This window comes from Dreissena polymorpha, chromosome 7 (assembly GCF_020536995.1).
Source record: "Dreissena polymorpha isolate Duluth1 chromosome 7, UMN_Dpol_1.0, whole genome shotgun sequence".
Taxonomy (NCBI): domain Eukaryota; kingdom Metazoa; phylum Mollusca; class Bivalvia; order Myida; family Dreissenidae; genus Dreissena; species Dreissena polymorpha.
In genome coordinates this window covers 65673548-65701029 of record NC_068361.1, presented here as the reverse complement: position 1 = coordinate 65701029, position 27482 = coordinate 65673548, and the positions used below count along the sequence as shown (strand labels likewise).

Genomic DNA, 27482 nt, shown 5'->3' with positions numbered 1-27482 from the left:
CGCGGTCTTGTTCAATGCGAGTGCCAGCGCCTAGTTACCTTTCCGCGGTCTTGTTCAATGAGAGTGCAAGCGCCTAGTTACCTTTCCGCGGCCATGTTCAACGCGTATGCCAGCGCAGTTACCTTTCCGCGGTCTTGTTCAATGCGAGTGCCAGCGCCCAAACTGCGTCGTACGCCAGGGGAGCTTCTGGGTAACCGCCCACCTGGGAGGTGTCGGGAACGTTCAGTATTGCGTCTAACCTCTGCTTGAACCTCTGTGCGGTCTATGGAAGGTACGTGCATATACATGTAGTTAACCCATTTATGCCTAGTGGACTCTCCCATCCTTCTAAATTGGATAAATTTATTTAAAAAAAAATAGGGATGTATAGTATATTTATTTCTTTATTTAGATTATTTCTTACAGAAATTCCTTTCAGCAAACAGCGCAGACCCTGATGAGACGTAACATCATGCGGCGTCTCATCAGGGTCTGCGCTGTTTGCCAAGGCCTTTTTTCTAGACGCTAGGCATAAATGGGTTAAAACAGTATTATCGGAAAATGTAGTTTAATGCATGCGCGGAGTGTCGTCCCAGATTAACCTGTGCAATCCGAACAGGCTAATCAGGGACGACACTTTCCGCTTAGACTTAATTTTTGAATCGAAGAATTTTCATTTAAACGAAAAAAATCCATATCGGAAAGTGTAGTCCGTGATTTACCTGTACATTTAGCTCATTTTCATCAGAAAGCGACTCGTAATATAACATAATGTCCGAACATTAACTGGTTAAGCAAAACTTATTCAGTGCATTTTAGGCTTCACAAAAGATATCATTTTATTCAAATATATTTGTGGTGTTATTGCTAAGTTAGAGAATGGTTTATGTGCTGTTCTTTCTGGTTGAAGGACAAAGATCACATTGTCTTAGAAACGTATCTATGTTACTGTTTAAGTATGCATGCTATGAATGTTACTGATCTGGACAGGTGGCCGTAGGGATTATTTTTTATAAATAGCGAAACATTAAGTATTAATTTCTTACACAGCCGTTGTTATCAGAAATATCTTTATAAAAATAATCTTGTTAACTCGATAATGGAAATCTTTAAACACAATGGAGTGTTGTTCATGTAACAAACATCCTAGCATTTGCTATTTCCCGTGTCTCTTTGTGTAATACGCGTTTCTTTAGTATTCAATTTTCAGTGCACTTAGTACATTGTATTGTTTCAATCATGACATAAATTGAAAATTCATTTTTCATTCCGACGCCAATATAAATCGTATCCGTCTCCACTATTTTGTTAATGCTTATTCAAACACGACATGAGAACACGCTTATTATGCAAATGCGCGCCAATAATTTCCTGCTCTTGGGCCAATTTCTATGGAGATGAGTTATACCATTCCGACACACAAGTCCTCTGAAATATAATTTGAACGCGCTATAAGTCGAAACAACGTTATAGAAATCATGCGCCCTTTGGCAGTCGTCATTTAAATATTTCCCGTCTCATTATAAACCCCACGTTTGCTTGAAGGAGTTAATTCTTTATTGCATAAAACAAAAATGAAAATTCTCTGATTAAAAGGCAGCAACAATTGCTAAATCTGTCGCATAAAGTGACGTATGACCTCGAACTATTTGCTCGTCAAAGCAATTTGTGTCATAGCGGGAGACATTTTAAAGGGATCTTTTCACGTTTTGGTAAATTGACAAAATTGAAAAAAAGTTGTTTCAGATTCGCAAATTTTCGTTTTAGTAATGATATTTGTGAGGAAACAGTAATACTGAACATTTACCATGGTATAATATAGCCGTTATATGCATTTTTTTTTTATGATCTAAAAACCTGAAAATTATAAAGCGTTGCAACGCGAAACGATTGAAGAATTTGGAGAGTTCTGTTGTTGTCGTTTAATTTTGTGAAACTACGAAGATTGCTTATATGAAGTATAAAATATGTCGCTTATTCATACTTGGCAGGATGGCCGAGCGGTCTATTTGGTTTTTACTCCAGGACTCCGCGGGTCACTGGTTCAAACCTTGCGGCGGGCTACTTTTTTTCCTTTTTTAAATTTTATTCTAGATTTTTTACTGGAGCTTTTTAGATCCAATGTTTACATTTATCAATATAAAGCATTTAATGACAAACTTCAAAACATGCCAAAATCTGTGAAAAGGTCCGTTTAAAAACCAGGTACCAGGAGTGCTAATATTGTTTGTTATTGTTTTGTGAAAAAAATCATACTATAAAAGTTGAAATTGTCTTGGTCTATTTATTCAAACTAGAGCTAAACTTTGTATTGTGCACACGCAGTGGTATATTAATGAGTATCGAAAATATATTTTAAATTAAACGATAAATCTGTAATTCAATCGACTTCATATCCCCTTTACCCAATAACATCACAACAACAGATAATTTCATTCCAAGGGCATCAATATCTGGAGTGACAATGGTTTATCTATTTTATTAGACAACCACAGCACTCTGCAATGGCAAATTATATGTTACGCTGAAATTTAAATACAATTGCTTCCACAGAGATGTCAAAATTTGAATTGCCTTTGAAATAATGTCTTTTTCAGACAAGTAAAATTTTCATTTATTTCTTTATTTGTACGGAATAATATGATTTGCGCTGATCCTCCGATTTTAGATGACCTAAAAATACGTCAACAATTCGTGCTTTACTCCGAATGAAATTCTAGCTTCAAGTTTCATGGAAATTAAGGACAATCATATAATTAAAATATTCACGCAGTCTGCACCGGAAAATAATGCTTTTTTTTTAAATTCTGAACTGAAATGTTTTTTGGACAACGTACAAGAAATATTACGTTGGCAAAGATTGCAACCCAAAATAAACCGATTACATTTATAATTACTTATTTATTTATCATATTTATGTATACACGCTGACTCTCAGATAACAAAAATGATATGAAAGGTCTCGAGCGAATTAACAGTAAAACCAGTCCGGCCCATGTGGGATTACTTTTTACCTAGTTGTAAATGGTTGTGTATACATGTATATTGTTAGGTGCGGTATAGGAAATTACTCATTGCCCATAATGAGTAGAGGATGGTTGAAAATATTTCTCAAAAAACAAAGTTTCAGAAGTTTTATTGATGCAGTATTTTAGTATGGTTACCATGTATGTTGAAGCTATCGACCGGTTTTTTGGTGCAAGATGACGATCTGTTTGCAAATAACTTCTTAAACATTCCGCAAGAAAGAGAAAGGATCGGACACTTTTAAATGACTATCCCTTTATGTGTGGTTGGTATTTCGTAAAATGAGTTAAAGTCAATTGGACCTAAATATGTCTATACTAGTTTAAAAATGGAAATATAATGCTAAATTGACTGGGTTTAAGATTCTATACCATTTTGGCCAATGCTTGTATCACATGGACAAGTGATTAACTGGTTAATACCTCAGTAGCAAATATACACCGATCACCGTCCGATCATCGGCCGACGAATTTTCGCTCATCGGGCTGGCGACCGGCCGATGATCGCACGGAAACCGGGCCAATTTGTAGTATCGGGCGGCGTCCGGATTAATTTTAAGTCTCACTTAAAATTTTACCCGACGTCGGGCCCGGGAAGGAATCGAGTTGAGATCGAAACAAGATCGGACGATCAACGCAAGAGTATCGCCCGGCGTTTGCCCGACATCGGATTCATTGAACGTGTATCGGCAAAAGTAAAGGTATTTCCCAGAGGCATATACATCGGCCGGCTACCGTCTGATTGCCGGAGGGCCTCCGCACGATGCCCGACGGACGCCGGACAATGCTCGTTATGATACACGTATAATCAATCCGATGTCGGCGCAACCGTTCGTTGATCATCCGATCTTTTTTCGATCTCAACACGATATCTTCCCGGGCCCGATGTCGTGTAAAACAAACTGTGATATAAAAAAATAATTCGGACGCCGCCCGATGTGCGTGCGATCATCGGCCGGCGCCATCCCGTTGAGCAGAAAAAAACGTCGGCCGCTGATAGGACGGTGATCGGTTTCTATTTGTGACAGAGGTTTTAAACTGTGTCACTCATCGGACGGCGGACGGCTCCGACGTGTCCAGTCTTCCCGATGCCTGGGGATCAGACACATCGGCCGGCGACCGGATTATTTGTGACTGAGGCATAAACCATGAAAGAAACGGTAGATATACGTATATATGACCCCGCGCTGTTATTGTGTTGACCAATTTGAGAATGTGACGGTGTACTCGAGATGAAAAGTTACGGATGGTTACCATGTTTGGCATAGTTTTAGAGTATAGGGTTTAAATGTTTCTACTGTGTTGACGATATGAGTATAAATGGTCTGGAGCTCTTACTGGGTTATCCGTTAGTAATTTGACATTGTGCTTTAAATGTCTTGACCATTTTTGAGAATGTGACTGTGTTCTCTTGATTGAAGATGACTGCTCTAAGTGTGGTTACCATGTTGGACAATTTGAGTATAAGTGGACAGATGGTTAAACCGGGTGGGCTATTTTAAAATGTGAGTTATAGTGTTAGTAGTCTGGGGCTTTAAAGCGACATTTTCACGTTTTGGTAAATTGTCAAATTAAAAAAAATGTGTTTCTTATTTGCACATTTTCGTTGTAGTTATATTTGTGAGGAAATTGTAATACGATTGAATACTTTTGAGAGTTCTGTTGTTGTCGTTTTATTTTGTGATACTACGACGATTGCTTAAATTAAGTATAGAATACATCATTCGTTATATGAGCACTGATGACCGAATGGTCTAAGAGTTGGACTTTTACTCCAAGGTCAGTGGTTCGAGCCCAGTTGAGGGTTATTTGTTTCTATCTTTAATTGCATTATTGTTTTTACTTGAGCATTTTTGGATCCAATGTTTACATTTATCAATATACATTACATGACACACTTCAATACATCAAAACATGCCAAAATCAGTGAAAAGGTCTGATGACTGCTTTGAATGTTACATTGTTAAAACTTAAATTACGTGACCTGGGGCTTTACATTTCCTCTTGCTTAAATAACCCTTTCACCATCAGAAGCAAAGCGAAAATGCGTTTTGCAACCAGCATAGAACCAAAAACAACCCGCAAGTAAGTTGCAGTCTGTTCATGTTTAATGCTGTTTGCTGCTCATCACTATCTAAGGTTTCGAAATGAAGCCTTAAAAACTTGAATTTAGTAAAATGGTATTGAATTAAAGATTAAACAACAAAAGTAACATTCTAAGGGACTACAAATACGTCAAAATACGTTTCTGAGTGGTAAAGGATTAAGTATGGTTACCATGTTTGAGAATGTGACCGTGTTCTCCTGGTGCAGGATCACGGCCTCCGTGGTGATGTGTCCCTCGAGAGCCTCCCGCAGCTGGTCCGCGGTGCAGTTGACGCTCGGATCTTCCACCTTATACCAGTTGTCCGGGTACCAGCCGATGATGAACCACACGTACTTCCGGCCGTACAGCTTCTCTTTGTAAGCCTTTTGAGATATTATAAAATGTATGTGTAGTAAAATAAATAAAGTGAAAGAAGCAGCATTATGGATGAATGCTCAATGACCAAACCGTAAGAACTGCGAAAAATGCAATTCTTCCCCTTGTAGGCCTTTTGAAATATGATGACGGAAGAATTGAGCCTCGCTCTCGGAAAACTGGGCTTAACCCTTTTGTGCCTATTGGACTCTCCCATCCTTCTAAATTGGATCAATTTATTTCAAAAATAAGGGATGTCTAGTATATTTATTTCTATATTTAGAATATTTCATTAAGAAATTCCTTTAAGTAAACAGCGCAGACCCAGATGAGACGCCGCATCATGCGGTGTCTCATCTGGGTCTACGCTGTTTGCAATGTCCTTTTTTCAGGACGCTAGGCATAAATGGGTTAATGTATATGCGTAAAGAGTCGCCCCTAATTAGCCTATGGGGATATGGGACTAAATACATGTGTATAGACTTTTGCCCCAATATCAGGCAATCCTCACAGGCTAATCAACCACTACAATTTCCACCCAAACTATATTTTCACTAAGAAAAGACTTCCTTTAAACACAAAATAATCTTAGACGACACTTTACGCACAGTAATTAAGCCCAGTTTTCCCATGACACGGCTCCTACAATGAAATTATTATTAAGCAAACTAAAAAGCCTAAACGAAATTATAGCATTATGTAGGAATACCAGGAACGTTAAAACTGCTAGACATGGTATTCGTTTGATTTGCCAGTCTCTTGATGAAGTAGGAATACAATTTATTTCGTGAGTATGAATTTGGTTGCATTATAAAGATATGCAAAAATCTCACATTGCGTGGCAGTGTTGCTTTTAACGTTTTTTAGATAGCACTTAATATGCCAACATGTCAATAATACATGTAATTGGTCGCTAGCTATGGGCTTTATAACAGTTTATTTCGAGCTCAAAGTCGCCTGTATTCAATTAAAGTACTAAAGTTTTTTCTGCATACTACCTATCAAATCAAAGCCCCATAAATCAAAGGAATTTCAGCAGCTTAGTTTGTGGACATTTACCGAAAAATATATTACAGAAAACACCGACAGCAATTTTGTTGATCCTTTGTTTATCAGAAGGTATTAGAGAACGAAATCTAGAGTTTCAGTTAACAATTAAATAAACCACGATCAAAATAAATCATAAAAGTAATCTTATTTTAAAAATTTACCCAAGTTAACACATTCCTTTATTTCCAGAATACATTATATTTTTTGACCATGAGTACACAAATAGTTTTACATAATATATTCACAAGTGCAAATATTAATTGAGTCGTGCTCTGTGAAAAGGGGGTTAAATGCATGTGCGTAATGTGTCGTCCCAGATTAGCCTGTGCAGTTCGCACAGGCTTATCAGGCACGACTCTTTCCGCCTAAACTAGATTTTTTGCAAAGAAGAGACGTTCTTCAAACGAAAAATATTATGAAAGAGGAAAGTGAAAGTGCTTATCGTCCCTGATTAGCCTGTGCGAAGTGCATTTAAATTAATTAATGCATTAAACATTTATTATGCATTATATAATAACCCGCAACACCTTACCTGACAGAACACCCGTCGGGCCATGTCCTCATAGAACACCCCGACTATGATCCGTGCGTCCTGGCGCTGTGAAACAGAAAGGGAATACTTGATGTGTTATAGAATATCAAATCAATAGGTATTGTTTTACCAAAACGTTAAACAGTTTTAAACACAGTTTATATGGCGCCAGTATGTGGAAATGTGCTCTGTATAAATTAGAGTATCGAAAATTTGGAATCGGCAAACGCCTTCTAGAATTGATTCTTGACTGTCTTAACAACCCATGAAAGGGTATATAAACAACAAAGTTGTAGATTCGCGAATATTAGTGGCAAACATGCATCAAATCTTTAACAAATTGTTCTATTGTAAATTGTAAAAACCGCTAAAAATGTTCTTCTTGTCGGGCTTTTATGATTACGATGCCAATCGAAACATACTTGCTTAACAGTATCTCGAATTGTTTCAGTCTCTAGATGAGTTCTATGAAAACTGGGTTAAATGCATTCCGCACAGGCTTATCAGGGACGACACTTTCCGCCTAAAACGAGACTTACTAAAATCGAAAAATACTATACAAGCGGGAAGTGTCGTCCCTAAAATACTATACAAGCGGGAAGTGTCGTCCCTAAAATACTATACAAGCGGGAAGTGTCGTCCCTAATAAGCCAGTGCGGACTGCGAGGCTAATATCGAGCGACACTTTACGCACATGCATTAAGCCCAATTTCCTAGAATGTGGCTTAATACTCGACTTAGACATAGGACGTATACCTTAAGGTTCCTCACAGCATTCGTGGGGTCTGTGAGAAAGTTCTGCCTCACTGCAACCTCGATACCTGCTGCCTTCACTCTCTCCTCTAAGTCTTCTACAGTCTAATAAAGGGAGTCGCGAATGTATATAGAACAGTTTAGTATACATATTGAATAATTATATAAGTAATCTGAAAAACTGGGCATAATGCATGTGCGTAAAGTGTCGTCCCAGATTAGCCTGTGCAGTCCGCACAGGCTAATCAGGGACGACACTTTTCGCTTTAATGACATTTTTAGAATAAAAGAAGTCTCTTCATTGCAAAATCCAATTTAGGCGGAAAGTGTCGTCCCTGATAAGCCTGTGCGAAATGCACAGGCTAATCCAAGACGACAATTTACGCACATGCATTATGCCCAGTTTTCTCAGAACGCGACTCATATAATTAATCTAAATAAACATTTGTTAGGCGGAACCATATCTTTTAGAAATAGTATTGAAGAATATTGGAAAATGACTTGCACGTGCATAAACGTGCCGTACCAGAATCGCCACATACTTGTCTATCACGAAATGTAATTCAACAGTTAAATTCTTCTTAACACCCGGTAGTTCATTTAAGATAAGTGATCAGATGAATATAAAATACAGGTCAATTCACATAACCCAAGATCAAACATATAAAAATTACAAAAGCCGGGTCAACCGCTAACAATTTGTACACACATTTGATTTAGTCCTTCAACATAGTGAACACTCGTTCAAAACACCAAAACTCACCGACGTGAACACTTCTTGTGTTTCCTGGATGGTTGCTATGCGACGCCATTTAAAGCGCTCGAAGATCTTCACGCGGGTAGGGTTGTGTAGGGTGGCCGAGGGGTGAGTCCGGAAGAACGTGGGGAACCTCTCGCGGTTTGACAGAGCAGGTGAGCTTGACCCATATGCTAACTGGAATACCAGTGTGTTATCAGTGATAGCATTTATCAAACAATAAAATGCAATATATAAAATACAAAGAATCAATATGCTGATAGCTAACACAGACGGTAGGTGAATATTTCTTAAACACCGTCCAAGTATTGAAACACAATTTTATTAAATATTAAGCAATCACTATTTAGAGTACATGCATGACAAAATATTCTGCTTCACAAAAGTGAGTATGCTGGAAACTATTTGAGTATTAAATTAATTGTTTAAGCTATAGAGTACCTTATATGAGTAACATGTGTGAAAAGGATCTCGTTAGACACGTTGAACTAAATTACTTTACCATGCAAATGTGCTATAATTAATTATTTCATTCGTGATTCTGATCGTGCAGACAAGCAAGTCACAATGGCCTTGTTGCATATAAGGTGATATGCTCTTTAGTTTAACAATTTATCTATTGTCTCATCCATACATAATCAATTATGATGAATACCAGCTCTGAACGTGCCCGTGTAAAACCCTTTGTATTATAATGTCCACGGCCTCTACCTTGCGGACCAGTGGTCTACAGTGCTTCACCACGTGTACTAACATACACTGCGATTTTTGGTGTAACTGAGCGTCTCGTGCTGTTTACCTTGCACATCTTTCGAGCCAATATACAAAATGCAGCATCAACATACAACAGAAGCTGCTATCTAAGTCCAAGTCAACAATTTATTGCAAAAACATTATAAATGTCAAAACTGTCAAAATAACAATGACATAAACTAGTAATTAGTCAACAGAGCATACAACAAAACTATATTTAACAGTATTAATTATTAAAATAATAGTTAAAAAAACACTGAAGTCGCGAATGAAATGTTTGGTAAATTCATGATAATAAAAAGTACATTTAGAATAAAGTATTTAGCGCGTATTATCAATTTCTCGGCATTGTGTATACATTTGGCGATATAATAAGCTGGTTCTGCACAAATAGTACGGACCCTTACAAAGAGCCCCTTAAAACACTTAAAACGGCCACCGGAAAAACTTTGCGAAACCGAAATTTCGCAAACTTAAGTACCCTTTTTCTTGAAGGTTTGCTTATTTGTGATAAAGTATAAGATAAAAGTCTAACTTGTGATTAATAATTGGTTATTTTTGCTTGTTAAATGCGTTTTCTTCACTATGAACTTTATTTGCAAAGTTGGGGTTCCCATGGGATTTTTGTAATATCCCATGGGATTTTTCATTATCCCATGGGAATTTTGGTTTCTCCCATGGGATTTTTCTCCAGCTTTTTTTATGGGAGAAAAAATCCCATGGGATTTTTCAAAAACATAAAACACGTTCGTTTGTGCTTAGATATCGATTTTAAGCATTTTTAATGCATTTGTGCTTATTTTCGTTCAATTTACTTTGATAGAAAAAAAATCCCATTTTTTTATGGGAAAAAAAAAATCCCATGGGATTTTTTTCTGATTTTTAGAGATTTATTCATGTAACCTTCAGAAACACTACCTTTTAACAAATGATGAGCATTTCTCGCGATTTCAACGCGTTATATCGTGTTTTAAAATAATGAAAAAATCCCATGGGATTTTTTTTCCCATGGGATTTTTTTGTCCCATGGGATTTTTTTTCCCATGGGATTTTTTTTTCCAATGGGATTTTTTTTAAGGTATAAGTTTCTAAAAGCTATATAATAATAATAATTATAATAATAATAATAATAATAATAATAATAATAATAATAATAATAATAATAATAATAATAATAATAATAATAATAATAATAATAATAATCGTGCTCAATATGATGAATTTGTACTTTTAAGCGACTAACATTTTTATTCGAGCCGATCGTCGAGTCCGAATGGTGAGTATAAGAGCAATTTACCTGTACAAATAAATCTCAATTGTGAAGAGAACGCTACCGTACTATAAAATAATCTTGATAATAAGTCATATCATTTCTCGACAGAAAATGAAAACAGTATCCATATTGATGTAAGCAATGTCCCCTGCTATGATACATATTGACAAAATGAAAAACCTTGACAATAATTCCGTGTCGAATACGCATAAGATTATAGCAATCAAATTCATATAAGCATTGATAAGATAATTTGCGAAAATGGGTCTTATGTCAAATACGGCAAGCGTAGCTCCATTCCATAATGTCCGGTATTAAGTCACGTCAAGTTTCGTGGTCGAATTATAGCATAATAATCATTTTCACATTACGCGATTCATATGAGTTTCCCTACATATATTGTGTTAAAATTTATGTTACACTAATGTGCGATGATGAAAAGGGGATTTCGGTAATTCTACATTCGCCCGCCTAGTACCGAAATCCCCATATTTACGCCTTAAAGGGTCAATAGGTCAGGTATGTGAAGTTGGCTGTTAGATGTTAGCTGTTCATCAGATGTTTAAAACAGAAATGCACAGCTGTTCATTGGGTGTTAATCAGATGTTTAAAAGAGAAATGCACAGCTGTGCATTGGGTGTTAATCAGATGTTTAAAACAGAAATGCACAGCTGTGCATTGGGTGTTAATCAGATGTTTAAAACAGAAATGCACAGCTATGCATTGGGTGTTAATCAGATGTTTAAAACAGAAATGCACAGCTGTACATTGGGTGTTAATCAGATGTTTAAAACAGAAATGCACAGCTGTGCATTGGGTGTTAATCAGATGTTTAAAACAGAAATGCACAGCTATGCATTGGGTGTTAATCAGATGTTTAAAACAGAAATGCACAGCTGTACATTGGGTGTTAATCAGATGTTTAAAACAGAAATGCACAGCTGTGCATTGGGTGTTAATCAGATGTTTAAAACAGAAATGCACAGCTATGCATTGGGTGTTCATCAGATGTTCAAAATACAATTACACAGCTCTGCATTGGGTGTTCATCAGATGTTTAATATATAAATGAATAGCTGTGCATTGGATGTTCGTCAGATGTTTAAAAAAGAAATGCATAGCTGTGTATTGGGTGTCCGTCAGATGTTTAATATATAAATGCATAGCGGTGCATTGGGTGTTTATCAGATGTTTAAAATAGAAATACATAGCTGTGCATTGGGCGTTCGTCAGATGTTAAAATAGAAACGCAAATTTGTGCATTGGGTGTTCGTCAGATGTTTAAAATTTAAATGCACAGCTGTGCATTGGGTGTTCGTCAGATGTTTAAATTAGAAATGCATAGCTGTGAATTGGGTGTTCGTCAGATGTTTACAATTTAAATGCACAGCTGTGCATTGGGTGTTCATCAGATGTTTAAAATACAAATGCACAGCTGTGCATTGGGTGTTCATCAGATGTTTAAAATAGAAATACACAGCTGCGAATTGGATGTTCGGCAGATGTTTAAAACAGATATGCACAGCTGTGCATTGGGTGTCCATTAGATGTTTAAAAAAGAAATGAATAGCTGTGCATCGGGTGTTCGGCAGATTAAAAAAGAGATGCACAGCTGTGCATTGGGTGTTAATCAGATGTTAAAAATAGAAATGCACTTCTGTGCATTAGATGTTCGTCAGATGTTAAAATACAGATGCACAGCTGTGCATTGGATGTTCGTCAGATGTTAAAATACAAATGCACAGCTGTGCATTGGGTGTTCATCAGATGTTTAAAATACAAATGCACAGCTGCGTATTGGATGTTCGTCAGATGTTAAAATACAAATGCACAGCTGTGCATTGGGTGTTCATCAGATGTTTAAAATCGAAATGTATAGCTGCGCATCGGGTATTCGGCAGATGTTAAAAATAGAAATGCACAGCTGTGCATTGGGTGTTTAACAGATGTTTAAAATAGAAAAATATAGCTGTGATTTGGGTGTCCGTCAGATGTTAAAAAAGAAACGCAAAGTTGTGCATTGGGTGTTCGTCAGATTTAATGCACAGCTGTGCATTGGGTGTTAATCAGATGTTTTAAATCGAAATACACAGCTGTGCATTGGATGTTAATCAGATGTTTAAAATAGAAATGCACAACTGTGCATTGGATGTTCGTCAGATGTTAAAATACAAATGCACAGCTGTGCATTGGATGTTCGTCAGATGTTTAAATACAAATGCACAGCTGTGCATTGGGTGTTCATCAGATGTTTAAAATAGCAATGTATAGCTGCGCATCGGGTGATCGGAAGAAGTTTGAAATAAATGCACAGCTGTGCATTGGGTGTTCATTAGATGTTTAAAATAGAAATACATAGCTGTGAATTGGGTGTCCGTCAGATGTTAATATAGAAACGCAAAGTTGTGCATTGAGTGTTCATTAGATGTTTAATTTAGAAATGTATAGCTGCGCATCGGGTATTCGGCAGATCTTAAAAATGGAAATGCACAGCAGTGCTTAAGATGATCGTCAGATGTTTAAAATAGAAATTCATAGCTGCGCATCGGGTGTTCGGCCGAAGCTTAAAATAGAAATGCACAGCTGTGCATTTGGTGTGAATCAGATGTTTAAAATAAAAATGCACAGCTGTGCATTGGATGTTCGGCAGATGTTTAAAACAGATATGCACAGCTGTGCATTGGGTGTCCTTTACATGTTTAAAATAGAAATGCATAGCTGCGCATCGGGTGATCTAAAGAAGTTTAAAATAAATGCACAGCTGTGCATTGGGTGTTCATCAGATGTTTAAAATACAAATACATAGCTGTGAATTGGGTGTCCGTCAGATGTTAATATAGAAACGCAAAGTTGTGCATTGGGTGTTCGTCAGATGTTTAAAATATAAATGCACAGCTGTGCATTGGGTGTTCATCAGATGTTTAAAATAGAAATGCACAGCTGCGCATTGGATGTTCGTCAGATGTTTAAAACAGATATGCACAGCTGTGCATTGGGTGTCCTTTAGATGTTTAAAATAGAAATGCATAGCTGCGCATCGGGTGATCGAAAGAAGTTTAAAATAAATGCACAGCTGTGCATTGGGTGTTCATCAGATGTTTAAAATAGAAATACATAGCTGTGAATTGGGTGTCCGTCAGATGTTAATATAGAAACGCAAAGTTGTGCATTGTGTGTTCGTCAGATGTTTAAAACAGATATGCACAGCTGTGCATTGGGTGTCCTTTAGATGTTTAAAATAGAAATGCATAGCTGCGCATCGGGTGATCGAAAGAAGTTTAAAATAAATGCACAGCTGTGCATTGGGTGTTCATCAGATGTTTAAAATACAAATACATAGCTGTGAATATGGTGTCCGTCAGATGTTAATATAGAAACGCAAAGTTGTGCATTGGGTGTTCGTCAGATGTTTAAAATACAAATGCACAGCTGTGCATTGGGTGTTCATCAGATGTTTAAAATAGAAATACACAGCTGTGCATTGGATGTTCGGCAGATGTTTAAAACAGATATGCACAGCTGTGCATTGGGTGTCCTTTAGATGTTTAAAATAGAAATGCATAGCTGCGCATCGGGTGATCGAAAGAAGTTTAAAATAAATGCACAGCTGTGCATTGGGTGTTCATCAGATGTTTAAAATAGAAATACATAGCTGTGAATTGGGTGTCCGTCAGATGTTAATATAGAAACACAAAGTTGTGCATTGGGTGTTCGTCAGATGTTTAAAATACAAATGCACAGCTGTGCATTGGGTGTCCTTTAGATGTTTAAAATAGAAATGCACAGCTGTGCATTGGGTGTTAATCAGATGTTTTAAATAGAATTGCACAACTGTGCATTGGATGTTCGTCAGATGTTAAAATACAAATGCACAGCTGTGCATTGGATGTTCGTCAGATGTTAAAATACAAATGCACAGTTGTGCATTGGGTGTTCATCAGATGTTTAAATAGAAATGTATAGCTGCGCATCGGGTATTCGGCAGATGTTTAAATAGAAATGCACAGCTGTTCATTGGGTGTTAATCAGATGTTTAAAATACAAATGAACAGCTGTACATTGGGTGTTCGTCAGATGTTTGAAATAGAAATTTCTAGAATAGCTAGATCGCGATTGGTAAAATACATTTTGTTGAAAACTCAAACAACACATTCGTGATCGAACTTCTGTATTTTAGATTGTAATTTTAAGTATGTAAGAGAATTTGCATATTGTTTCCCTTAATGATCAAGGTTAAAGGGACCCGTTAAAACGAGCCAGGTAAATCAGTATTTATTAAATTTAAACGCACATATCACTTTTTTTGCCAGAGACCCATTTGTCTGATAATATGATTGCTTTACTGAATCAAGATTTTTCAAATTGGCTTATATTTATCTTATTTGGGAACAGTATCAGAAAATGAGTGTCTATTTTGAATACAAACTAATTTAAATTTCGATGTCATTAACTATTCACACGATGAAAATGGCAGGTACAACTGTTTTAATATTGAAATGAAAAACAATGCATATTCATTTCTGAATGTTTATGCGCCAAATAATAAAACACTACGAAATTCGTTTCTAAAAAATATTTCAGAAATACTAAACTCTCAGGGCATCAAAGTAATAGGTGGTGATTTAAATGAAATAAACAAAGCCATTGATAGAAAATCTACATCGAACACCTAAATAAATATTAACTCCAACCTTCATAATTGAATTAACAATAATAACTTAACATATACAACAGCAAAACTAAACATTTGGTTTTCAAATTACTTTGTACAGATATGCGTCAGTTTAAAATCCTGTTTAAACAACATGTTCTAACACGGACATGTTGCTTGAACAAGGGATGTTTGTAAAACATGCATGCCCCCCATATGGGCTGTCCGTTGTAGTGGCAACCATTGTGTGAATACGATTTTTGTCAATGTGACCTTGACTTTTGACCTAGTGACCTGAAAATCAATAGGGGTCATCTGCGGGTCACGATCAATGTACCTATGAAGTGTCATGATCCTAGACAAAAGCGTTCTTGAGTTATTATTCGAAAATCATTTTACTATTTCGGGTCACCGTGACCTTGACCTTTGACCTTGTGACCTCAAAATCAATAGAGGTCATCTGCAAGTCATGATCAATCTACCTATGAAGTTTCGTGATCCTAGGGGTATGCGTTCTTGAGTTATCATCCGAAAACCATTTTACTATTTCGGGTCACCGTGACCTTGACCTTTGACCTAGTGACCTCAAAATCAATAGGAGTTATCTGCGAGTCATGATCAATCTACCCATGAAGTTTCATGATCCTAGGCTATGCGTTCTTGAGTTATCATCCAGAAACCATTTTACTATTTCGGGTCACCTAGACCTTGACCTTTGACCTAGTGACCTCAAAATCAATAGGGATCATCTGCAAGTCATGATTAATCAACCCATGAAGTTTTATGATCCTAGGCGTATGCGTTCTTAAGTTATCGTCTGACAACTATATTGAAGAAGCTACTAAATAGCCAAGACCGGAAGTTTTTTCGTGATTTATTTGATATACTTGCTAATTGGCCTAAACAGGCTTAACGGGCTGATACAAATGCTAAATAGAGCGAATGTTTTTGCCCATTTAATATTCTTATTTAATATGCTAAACAGGTTCAAAGGGCTGCTTTATAGGTTAATATGGGCTAAATAGGTTGTATATTTCAATCGACGTACTAAACGTGCTAAACAGGCTGAACAGGTTATTCCATAGGCTAAAAAAGCTTAATAGGATGTTATAATCTTGCTTAATGGGCTAAACAGGCTTAAGAGGCTGTTAAATAAGCTAAATATGATGTATGTTTCAACTTATGTACTAAAATGGCTTAATAGGCTAAATAAGCTAAATAGGATGTATGTTTCAACCTATGTACTAAATAGGCTAAATAGGCAAACTTCACACACGTGGAAATCGCACGCAATCTTATGTCTTAATGCTTTTTCACGGGTGAAATTCAGAAAAATAATTGTTGCAAACCCGTGTCGACTTAATTTGTGGCCAGTTGTATCCCTTGTTAGTATAAATACTATAATTACATAAAAAAAAAATCAATACTCGAGCCTGTCATTTTGACTATCTTAAAAACATAGACCACATTTATTCAACTTCACTTTTGACTTTGTTTCGGTAGAATAGTAAGGATTAGCGATTTACTTACATAGTAGGTTCGTTAAAATTATTGATGAGGGGGGGGGGGGGGGGATGCGGAGTAACACGTTAATGCCAATACATGAGAATGAATGAAGATGAAATGGAAAGAAATTTAACGAAGCATAACATTTCTGGTGAATATTTTGATTGTGCTTATACATGGAACATCACCAAAAGGGAGTATTATAGTATAACTGACACGTGACATGTACTGTAAAACGCTCATGCAGTAAAGTTAAATCGATTGGCAATTGGCTTCGAACATTTGCTTACGTGGTACTCGGCGAAAAAGGGCTTAATGCATGTGCGTTAAGTAAACGATTAAGTGTCTGGATTTTTGCTAACAAGAGACTTCCTTAAAACGAAAATACCATTACATAATAAGGTGTCGTCCCTGATTGGCCACTGCAGATTGCACAGGCTAATCTGGGACGACACTATACTCACATGCATTAAGCTCCGTTTTCCCAGAGCGCAACTGATACCTACCGGTGGTTCCTAGCTCCAATTTCTTTGAGAACAATACTCCATGCGCCACAACTGATGTGCGGGTTAAACACTTTTTAAATGATGGTGCCTTCGGAATGACCCGACATCCATAGTAGGGTTGTGTACTTTAGTATTATATTAGATCACGGAGTGTATATTGATCTGGAGTCCGTGATCAGATTGACTAAATGTTTCCTGGTTATTTCTTTACATAAAGTAAATGTCCTCAAATAAAAACAAACATGATGACACATCACTGCATTTTAATCAGTTCGTCCCATTAAAGAATATTCCTACCATAAACTCTTAGTAAATAAAGTCGGAGCCTGACCAGACCTTTTGACTTCGTAAAATGACCTATATCAATAGCTTATGAAACGCCGGGGGCATTTTTTCCTGCCAGTAGATCCGATGGATAAATCCGAGTATTTCATTGGCTGATTTGAGAGAATTCCTCCCCAGAAGATTGGTCATATTGCTGCGTCCTATTCGAGATGAGTTGCTGAGTACTGCTTATGTAATGTTACACTGGTAAGTGTAGCAAACTCATAAGAAACATAGACACGGATTTCGGCCCAGGTGCAATTACGCATTAAATTCTATCTCGAAGAATTCCAGGGTCAGTACTCGGTCAGATCTCGGTCAGTAAATCGTAAGGGGAAGAGAGAATAAACTTTCTATGAACGCATTATGGTGATAAGACAGTATTGCTTTCAATTTATAAAAGAACATAAATAATATTATATAATATATTTTATCATATATTATATCATATATTATATCATATATTATATCATATATTATGCATTATATTATATTATATATTATTTATTATAATATTATTTATTATATATTTAATATATTATAATATCATATCATATATAATATTATATCATATATAATACAATATATTATATCATATATAATACAATATATAATATAATATATAAGTTAATGTATAATATGATATATAATGTAATATATCATATAATATATATAGTGTAATATAATATATCATATAATATATAATATATAATATAATATAATATATAACAAATATATAATAATCTAATATAATCTCCTAAGAGAAGAGATAGAGATATATAGAATATAATTATAGAGAAGATATAAATCTAATCTTACCTATCTAGAGAATAGATCTAGTCTCTCCTAGAATATTTTCTATATTTTTATAAATAATATGATATATGAAATAATATATAAGATAATACATAATAGAATATACAATATAACATTATATATAATATACTATAATAAGATCTAATATCTAATATATAATATAATATAATCTATGTATAATATCCATAATATAGAATATATAGAATATAATCTATGATCTGATATGATATAATCTATCTCTATATAAATTTAATATAATAAAATGGTAATATAATATGTAATATAAGATATCTATAATCTATGATATAAGACATAAGATAATATGCAATAGACATAATAGATAAGAGAATAGTATATAAGCTATAGAGAAGAGGAAGAGAAGAGAGATCTAGGAGATCTAGAGAGAGAGAGAGAGAGATACTAGAAGAGAATAGAAGAGATCTAGAAGAGGGAGAGACAAATCTCCCTAGAAGAGAGAATAGAATCTCCATCAGATCCAGACAGAATCTATCTCTCCTCTAATCTCTCTCTCCTCTCCTCATCTCCTCTCTAGATCTCTCCTCTCTCCTCTCTTATATATCCTTTCTCCTAGAGAATCTAATATATAATAATATTTAATGTTATCTTTTATCTCATATCCTATATCTATAATATATAACATAAAAATATAATACATAATAAAATATAATAAATAATATAGTATATAATATAAATATTTTTTTTATAATATAATATATAATATAATATAATATATAATATAATGGGTCTGTGGCAAAAAAAAGAAATATGTGCTTTTTAATTTAATAAATACTAATTTACTCTGGCTCGTTTTAACGGGTCGCTTTAACCTTGATCATTAAGGGAAACAATATGCAAATTCACTTACATACTTAAAATTACAATCTAAAATACAAAAGTTCGATCACGAATGTGTTGTTTGAGTTTTCAACAAAATGTATTTTACTAATCGCGATCTAGGTATGCATTTCTATTGCAAACATATGACGAACACCCAATGCACAGCTATGCATTTGTATTTTAAACATCTGATGAACATCCAAAGCACAGTTGTGCATTTCTATTTGAAACATCTGATTAACACCCAATGCACGCCCATGCGTTTCTATTTAAACATCTGACGAACACCCAATAAACAGCTGTGAATTTGTATTTTAAACATCTGACGAACATCCAATGCCCAGCTTTGCGTTTCTATTTTAACATCTGACGAACACCCAATGCACAGCTATGCATTTATATTAAACATCAAATGAACACTCAATGAACAGCTGTGCATTTAAATGGTAAACATCTGATGAACACCCAATGCACAGCCGCGCATTTGTATTTTAACATCTGACGAACATCCAATGCACAGCTGTGCATTTGTATTTTAAACAACTGATTAACACCCAATGAACAGCTGTGCATTTCTATTTAAACATCTGCCGAATACCCGATGCGCAGCTATACATTTCTATTTTAACATCTGATGAACACTCAATGCACAACTTTGCGTTTCTATATTAACATCTGACGGACACCCAATTCACAGCTATGTATTTCTATTTTAAACATCTGATGAACACCCAATGCACAGCTGTGCATTTATTTTAAACTTCTTCCGATCACCCGATGCGCAGCTATACATTTCTATTTTAAACATCTGATGAACACCCAATGCACAGCTGTGCATTTGTATTTAAACATCTGACGAACATCCAATGCACAGCTGTGCATTTGTATTTTAACATCTGACGAACATCCAATGCACAGCTGTGCATTTCTATTTTAAACATCTGATTAACATCCAATGCACAGCTGTGTATTTCGATTTTAAACATCTGATTAACACCCAATGCACAGCTGTGCATTAAATCTGACGAACACCCAATGCACAACTTTGCGTTTCTTTTTTAACATCTGACGGACACCCAAATCACAGCTATATTTTTCTATTTTAAACATCTGTTCAACACCCAATGCACAGCTGTGCATCTCTTCTTTAATCTGCCGAACACCCGATGCACAGCTATTAATTTCCATTTTAAACATCTAAAGGACACCCAATGCACAGCTGTGCATATCTGTTTGAAACATCTGCCGAACATCCAATGCGCAGCTGTGCATTTCTATTTTAAACATCTGATGAACAACCAATTCACAGCTATGAATTTCTATTTTAAACACCTGACGAACATCTAAATCACAGCTGTGCATTTCTATTTTTAACATCTGCCGAATACCCGATGCGCAGCTATACATTTCTATTTTAAACATCTGATGAACACCCAATGCACAGCTGTGCACTTGTATTTTAACATCTGACGAACATCCAATGCACAGCTGTGCATTTGTATTTTAAACATCTGATGAACACCCAATGCACAGCTGTGCATTTGTATTTTAACATCTGACGAACATCCGATGCACAGCTGTGCATCTGTATTTTAACATCTGACGAACATCTAATGCACAGATGTGCATTTCTATTTTTAACATCTGATTAACACCCAATGCACAGCTGTGCATCTCTATTTTAATCTGCCGAACACCCGATGCACAGCTATTCATTTCTATTTTAAACATCTAAAGGACACCCAATGCACAGCTGTGCATATCTGTTTTAAACATCCGCCGAACATCCAATGCGCAGCTGTGCATTTGTATTTTAAACATCTGATGAACACCCAATCCACAGTTGTGCATTTGTATTTTTAACATCTGACGAACACCCAAAGCACAACTTTGCGTTTCTATATTAACATCTGACGGACACCCAATTCAAAGCTATGTATTTCTATTTTAAACATATGATGAACACCCAATGCACAGCTATCATTTATTCTAAACTTCTGCCGATCACCCGATGCGCTACTATGAATTTCTATTTTAAACATCTGACGAACATCTAAAGCACAGCTGTGCATTTCTATTTTTAACATCTGCCGAATACCCGATGCGCAGCTATGCATTTCTATTTTAAACATCTGATGAACACCCAATGCACAGCTGTGCATTTGTATTTTAACATCTGACGAACATCCAATACACAGCTGTGCATTTGTATTTTAAACATCTGACGAACATCCGATGCACAGCTGAGCATCTGTATTTTAACATCTGACGAACATCTAATGCACAGAAGTGCATTTCTATTTTTAACATCTGATTAACACCCAATGCACAGCTGTGCATCTCTATTTTAATCTGCCGATCACCCGATGCACAGCTACTCATTTCTATTTTAAACATCTAAAGGACACCCAATGCAAAGCTGTGCATATCTGTTTTAAAGATCTGCCGAACATCCAATGCGCAGCTGTGCATTTCTATTTTAAACATCTGATGAACACCCAAAGCACAGCTGTGCATTTAAATTGTAAACATCTGACGAACACCTAATGCACAGCTATGCATTTCTAATTTAAACATCTGACGAACACCCGATGCACAGCTGTGCATTTCTTTTTTAAATATCTGATGAACACCCAATGCACAGCTGTGCATTTGTATTTTAAACATCCGACGAACATCCAATGCACATCTGTACATTTCTATTTTAAACATCTGGTTAACACCCAATACACAGCTGTGCATTTCTGTTTTAAACATCTGATTAACACCCAATGCACAGCTGTGCATCTGTATTTTAACATCTGATGAACATCTAATGCACTATAGTGCATTTCTATTTTTAACATCTGATTAACACCCAATGCACATCTGTGCATCTCTATTGTTTTTTGCCGAACACCCGATGCGCAGCTATTCATTTCTATTTTTAACATCTAAAGGACACCCAATGCACAGCTGTGCATATCTGTTTTAAACATCTGCCGAACATCCAATGCGCAGCTGTGCAATTCTATTTTAAACATCTGATGAAAACCCAATGCACAGCTGTGCATTTGAATTTTAACATCTGACGAACATCCAATGCACAGCTGTGCATTTCTATTTTAAACATCGGATTAACACCCAATGCACAGCTGTGCCTTTCTGTTTTAATCTGCCGAACACCCGATGCGCAGCTATGCATTTCTATTTTAAACATCTAAAGGACACCCAATGCACAGCTGTGCATATCTGTTTTAAACATCTGCCGAACATCCAATACACAGCTGGGCATTTCTATTGTAAACATCTGATGAACACCCAATGCACAGCTGTGCATTTGTATTTTAAACATCTGACGAACACCCAATGCACAACTTTGCGTTTCTATATTAACATCTGACGGACACCCAATTCACAGCTATGCATTTATATATTAAACATCTGATGAACATCCAATCCACAGCTTTGCATTTGTTTTTTAAACATCTGACGAATATCCAATGCACAGATGTGCATTTGTATTCTAAACATCTGATTAACACCCAATGCACAGCTCTGCATTTCTATTTTAAACTTCTGCCGAACACCCGATGCGAAGCTATGCATTTCTATTTTAACATTTGACGAACACGAAATACACAGCTACGCATTTAAATATTAAACATCTGATGAACACCAAATGAACAGCTTTGCATTTAAATTGTAAACATCTAACGAACTTATGCACAGCTGTGTATTTCTATTTAAACATCTGACGAACATCCAATGCACAGCTTTGCATTTGTTATTAAACATCTGCCAAACATCAAATGCACAGCTGTGCATTTTTATTTTAAACATCTGATGAACACCCAATGCACAGCTGTGCATTTGTATTTTAAACATCTGACGAACACCCAATGCACAACTTCGCATTTCTATATTAACATCTGACGGACTCCCAATTCACAGCTATTTATTTCTATTTAAAACATCTGACGAACACCCAATGCACAGCTGTGCATTTATATATAAAACATCTGATTAACACCCAATGCACAGCTGTGCATTAAAATTGTAAACATCTGACGAACACCTAATGCACAGCTATGCATTTCTAATTTAAACATCTGATTAACACCCAATACACAGCTGTGCATTTCTGTTTTAAACATCTGATTAACACCCTATGCATAGCTGTGCATTTCTATTTTAAACATCTGACAAACATCTAATGCACAGCTATGCATTTATATATCAAACATATGACAAACACACAATGCACAGCTATGCATTAATATATTAAACATCTGATGAACACCCAATGCACAGCTGTGCATTTAAATTGTAAACATCTGACGAACACCCAATTCACAGGTATGCATTTCTAATTTAAACATCTGACGAACACCCAATACACAGCTGTGCATTTCTTTTTTAAATATCTGATGAACACCCAATGCACAGCTGTGCATTTGTATTTTATACATCCGACGAACATCCAATGCACAGATGTACATTTCTATTTTAAACATCTGATTAACACCCAATGCACAGCTGTGCATTTCTACTTTAAACTTCTGCCGTACACCCGATGTGCAGCTATGCATTTATATATTAAACATCTGATGAACACCCAATGCATAGCTGTGCATTTAAATTGTAAACATCTGAAGAACAGACAATGCACAGCTATGCATTTCTAATTTAAACATCTGACGAACACCTTATGCACAGCTGTGCATTTCTTTTTTAAACATCTGATGAACACCTGATGCGCAGCTATGCATTTCTATTTTAAACATCTAAAGGACACCCCATGCACAGCTGTGCATATCTGTTTTAAACATCTGACGAACACCCAATGCACAGCTGTGCATTTAAATTTTAAACATCTGACGAACACCCAATGCACAACTTTGCGTTTCTATTTTAACATCTGACGGACACCCAATGCACAGCTATGTATTTCTATTTTAAACATCTGATGAACACCCAATGCACAGCTGTGCATTTATTTTAAACTTCTTCCGATCACCCGATGCGCAGCTATACATTTCTATTTTAAACATCTGATGAACACCCAATGCACAGCTGTGCATTTGTATTTAAACATCTGACGAACACCCCATGCACAGCTGTGCATTTCTGTTTTAAACATCTGATGAACACCCAGTGCACAGCTGTGCATTTGTATTTTAAACATATGACGAATATCCAATGCACAGCTTTTCGTTTCTATTTTAACATCTGGCGAACACCCAATGCACAGCTATTCATTTATATATTAAACATCTGATGAACACCCAATGCACAGCTGTGTATTTATATTGTAAACATCTGACGAACACCTAATGCACAGCTATGCATTTCTAATTTAAACATCTGACGAACACCCAATGCACAGCTGTGAATTTCTTTTTTAAATATCTGATGAACACCCAATGCACAGCTGTGCATTTGTATTTTAAACATCCGACGAACATCCTATGCACAGCTGTACATTTCTACTTTAAACATCTGATTAACACCCAATGTACAGCTGTGCATTCCTGTTTTAAACATCTGATTAACACCCAATGCATAGCTGTGCATTTCTGTTTTAAACATCTGATTAACACCCAATGCACAGCTGTGCATTTCTGTTTTAAACATCTGATTAACACCCAATGTACAGCTGTGCATTTCTGTTTTAAACATCTGATTAACACCCAATGCATAGCTGTGCATTTCTGTTTTAAACATCTGATTAACACCCAATGCACAGCTGTGCATTTCTGTTTTAAACATCTGATTAACACCCAATGCACAGCTGTGCACTTCTATTTTAAACATCTGATTAACACCCAATGCACAGCTGTGCACTTCTATTTTAAACATCTGATTAACACCCAATGCACAGCTGTGCATTTCTGTTTTTAACATCTGATGAACAGCTAACATCTAACAGCCAACTTCACATACCTCAATAGGTCATCGGTATGAATGGTTTTTGACTTCACATGAATGTTAAGGTGCAACAAATTTGATATTAATTTTAATTATTAAGCACTCTTGACAGCATTAAGTTGCCTTTCAGTGGGGATTTCGGTAATTCTACACTAGAACTTAAACGCGCGCCGGTACCGAAATCCTGCTGTACAAACCTTCAAGTGTCAACAAAATTATTATAGTGTTTTTTTTCATTAGCAACCAGTGACATGTATTATCTCCCATTCGGTTACTTCTTTTGGAAAATAATTAGCGGGGATTTCGGTACTGCTACATTCGTACGCCCAGAGCCGAAATCACCCATGTTTACGCCAATCCCCCATATTACGCCTTAAAGGGTCTATATGTCATTATGTTTGGGTTTTGGCTTTGCATTAATGTTGATTTGTACACAATCATATTAGTGTTAATCATTTAAACACTCTTATCAGAATATTTTTTCCATTATTAAATAGTTTATTAATGTGAAAAATGTGTAAACGAATGTAAAAAAGGTAAAATGTACATTTAAAACATTGGTTACACAAAAGTATATGTAAATATAACATGACATAGTAATAATAAGTCTTCAGAAAGTATTTTCCAAACAAATCTGATGAAACAAATGATATCGTACTACCTTATTTACAATATGCTATACACTTTTGCAATTTAGTTATCAATGTTTAATCAAAGCATAAATCAGGATAATATGTTGCCTCTTAGCGGGGATTTCGGTAATTCTTAACAAGCACATAAACCCGCGCCGGTACCGAAATCCCCGCTGTACAAACCTTCAAGTGTAAAAAAATACTGATTTAGGTTTAAATAAAGGGAACAATAGTATTTTTGGCCACCAAAAAGCACTTCCGCGTCAACAAAACGATTGAAATTATGTCAGAAACCCAGCTTTTCATTGTATATATTGCAATACACCATCGGCCGCCGAGAGCGGAATACTGCGCTTGGCCGCTAAACAATGTGGATTGCATCAAATTAAATGTCAATTTTCGATTTTATTACAAAAATAAACACTGCCTTTTTATAAATATGTCAAGCACGTACACTTAACAAAAAAATCGATATATCTTTATGTAATGTAGAAAAGTAAAGCGCTTTATATATAACAATGTTTTATAATGTCTCTCTGGTTGAGAAAAAAAAACTAAACAAAACCATGTAGAACATATATGTTTTCATAATTAAAAAAAATATTTAATGATGCACGTGATGTTTTATAATTGATATAAGTTCACGTGTCATTGAACGAGTTAAGGGAGAAATGCGAATTAAATTACACATAATTAAAAAATGATACTATACTGTCAGCTTGATTTATAAATTGTGTTCCATCGCGCCAATATATTCATTGTTCCATGAAATTGTGTATAAAAGCAAAACGATTGAAATTATGTCAGAAATCCTGCTTTTCACATGAAATGATCTTTAACACTTTTTTTATTCCAATCAGGTAATTAATAATAATAGGGGAAGTCTATACTGTGTATTAGAAACTTGTTGTGGTGATCCCTATCTTATCCGCTCAATACACATACACCTGGCTACTGTACAGAAACAATTAGATTTACTTCCAAAATAACTGATTTCATTAATTGCTAACTTGTTGTCTACATTTTAAATTAACAACGATAATGGATCAACATCACCGTTGCACAATTATTAAGTTCACAGTAATCTGTACTTTAAATAGATAGCCTAATTAAAGACGGTGCTAATAAAGAACAAAGCGTGAATGTGGATATTAAGAAATTAGATCCTTTTTTGCATGACACTGGCAGTATATCATTTTATCTTATATAAATAAGCCACATTTAAGACATGGATAAAATTAAAATAAGACACATTTGCATCTTTCATTTCTTGAAAAAAAAAATAAGCACGCAGTCACATATAAATAAGATACATTGAAGACACAGAAAAAAATAAATAAGACACATTTGCATCTTTCACTAAATTTTCTTAAAAAACATGTGAAACTGAAGAAAAACATTTATTACTTACACATTATTCTAAAAGTCGACTGACAACTTAAGTTCAAAGAGGGATTTACAATTAAATAAGATCCATTTTCGCATGATGCTGGTTGTAGAGCAAGCAATACATTTCTTACTGACACATTATTCTAAAAGTCGACAGGCAACATAAATTCAAAGAGGGAACCACAATTAAATAAGATCAATTTTCGCATGATACTGGTTGTATAGCAAGTAGTCACATATTAATTACAGCTTGCATTAGTTGCAATAATTTTGTTAAGTGCGCGTGCTTCTGAACGTTGCGTTAAG

General features: G+C 35.6%; 1 protein-coding gene across 5 annotated transcripts in view; it reads right to left on the bottom strand.

Annotated features, from left to right (window-relative positions):
* LOC127837993 (gamma-aminobutyric acid type B receptor subunit 1-like) overlaps positions 1-27482 on the bottom strand; it is a 399001-nt gene that overhangs the window by 22263 nt on the left and 349256 nt on the right. For all 5 annotated transcript variants that reach the window (XM_052365471.1, XM_052365473.1, XM_052365470.1 and 2 more), the window contains exons 3-7: positions 8565-8735; positions 7805-7906; positions 7049-7114; positions 5283-5474; positions 123-262 (exon numbers count right to left, since the gene is read on the bottom strand). In XM_052365471.1, the coding sequence (XP_052221431.1) occupies positions 123-262; positions 5283-5474; positions 7049-7114; positions 7805-7906; positions 8565-8735 (671 nt within the window). The remainder of the gene's footprint in view (positions 1-122; positions 263-5282; positions 5475-7048; positions 7115-7804; positions 7907-8564; positions 8736-27482) is intronic.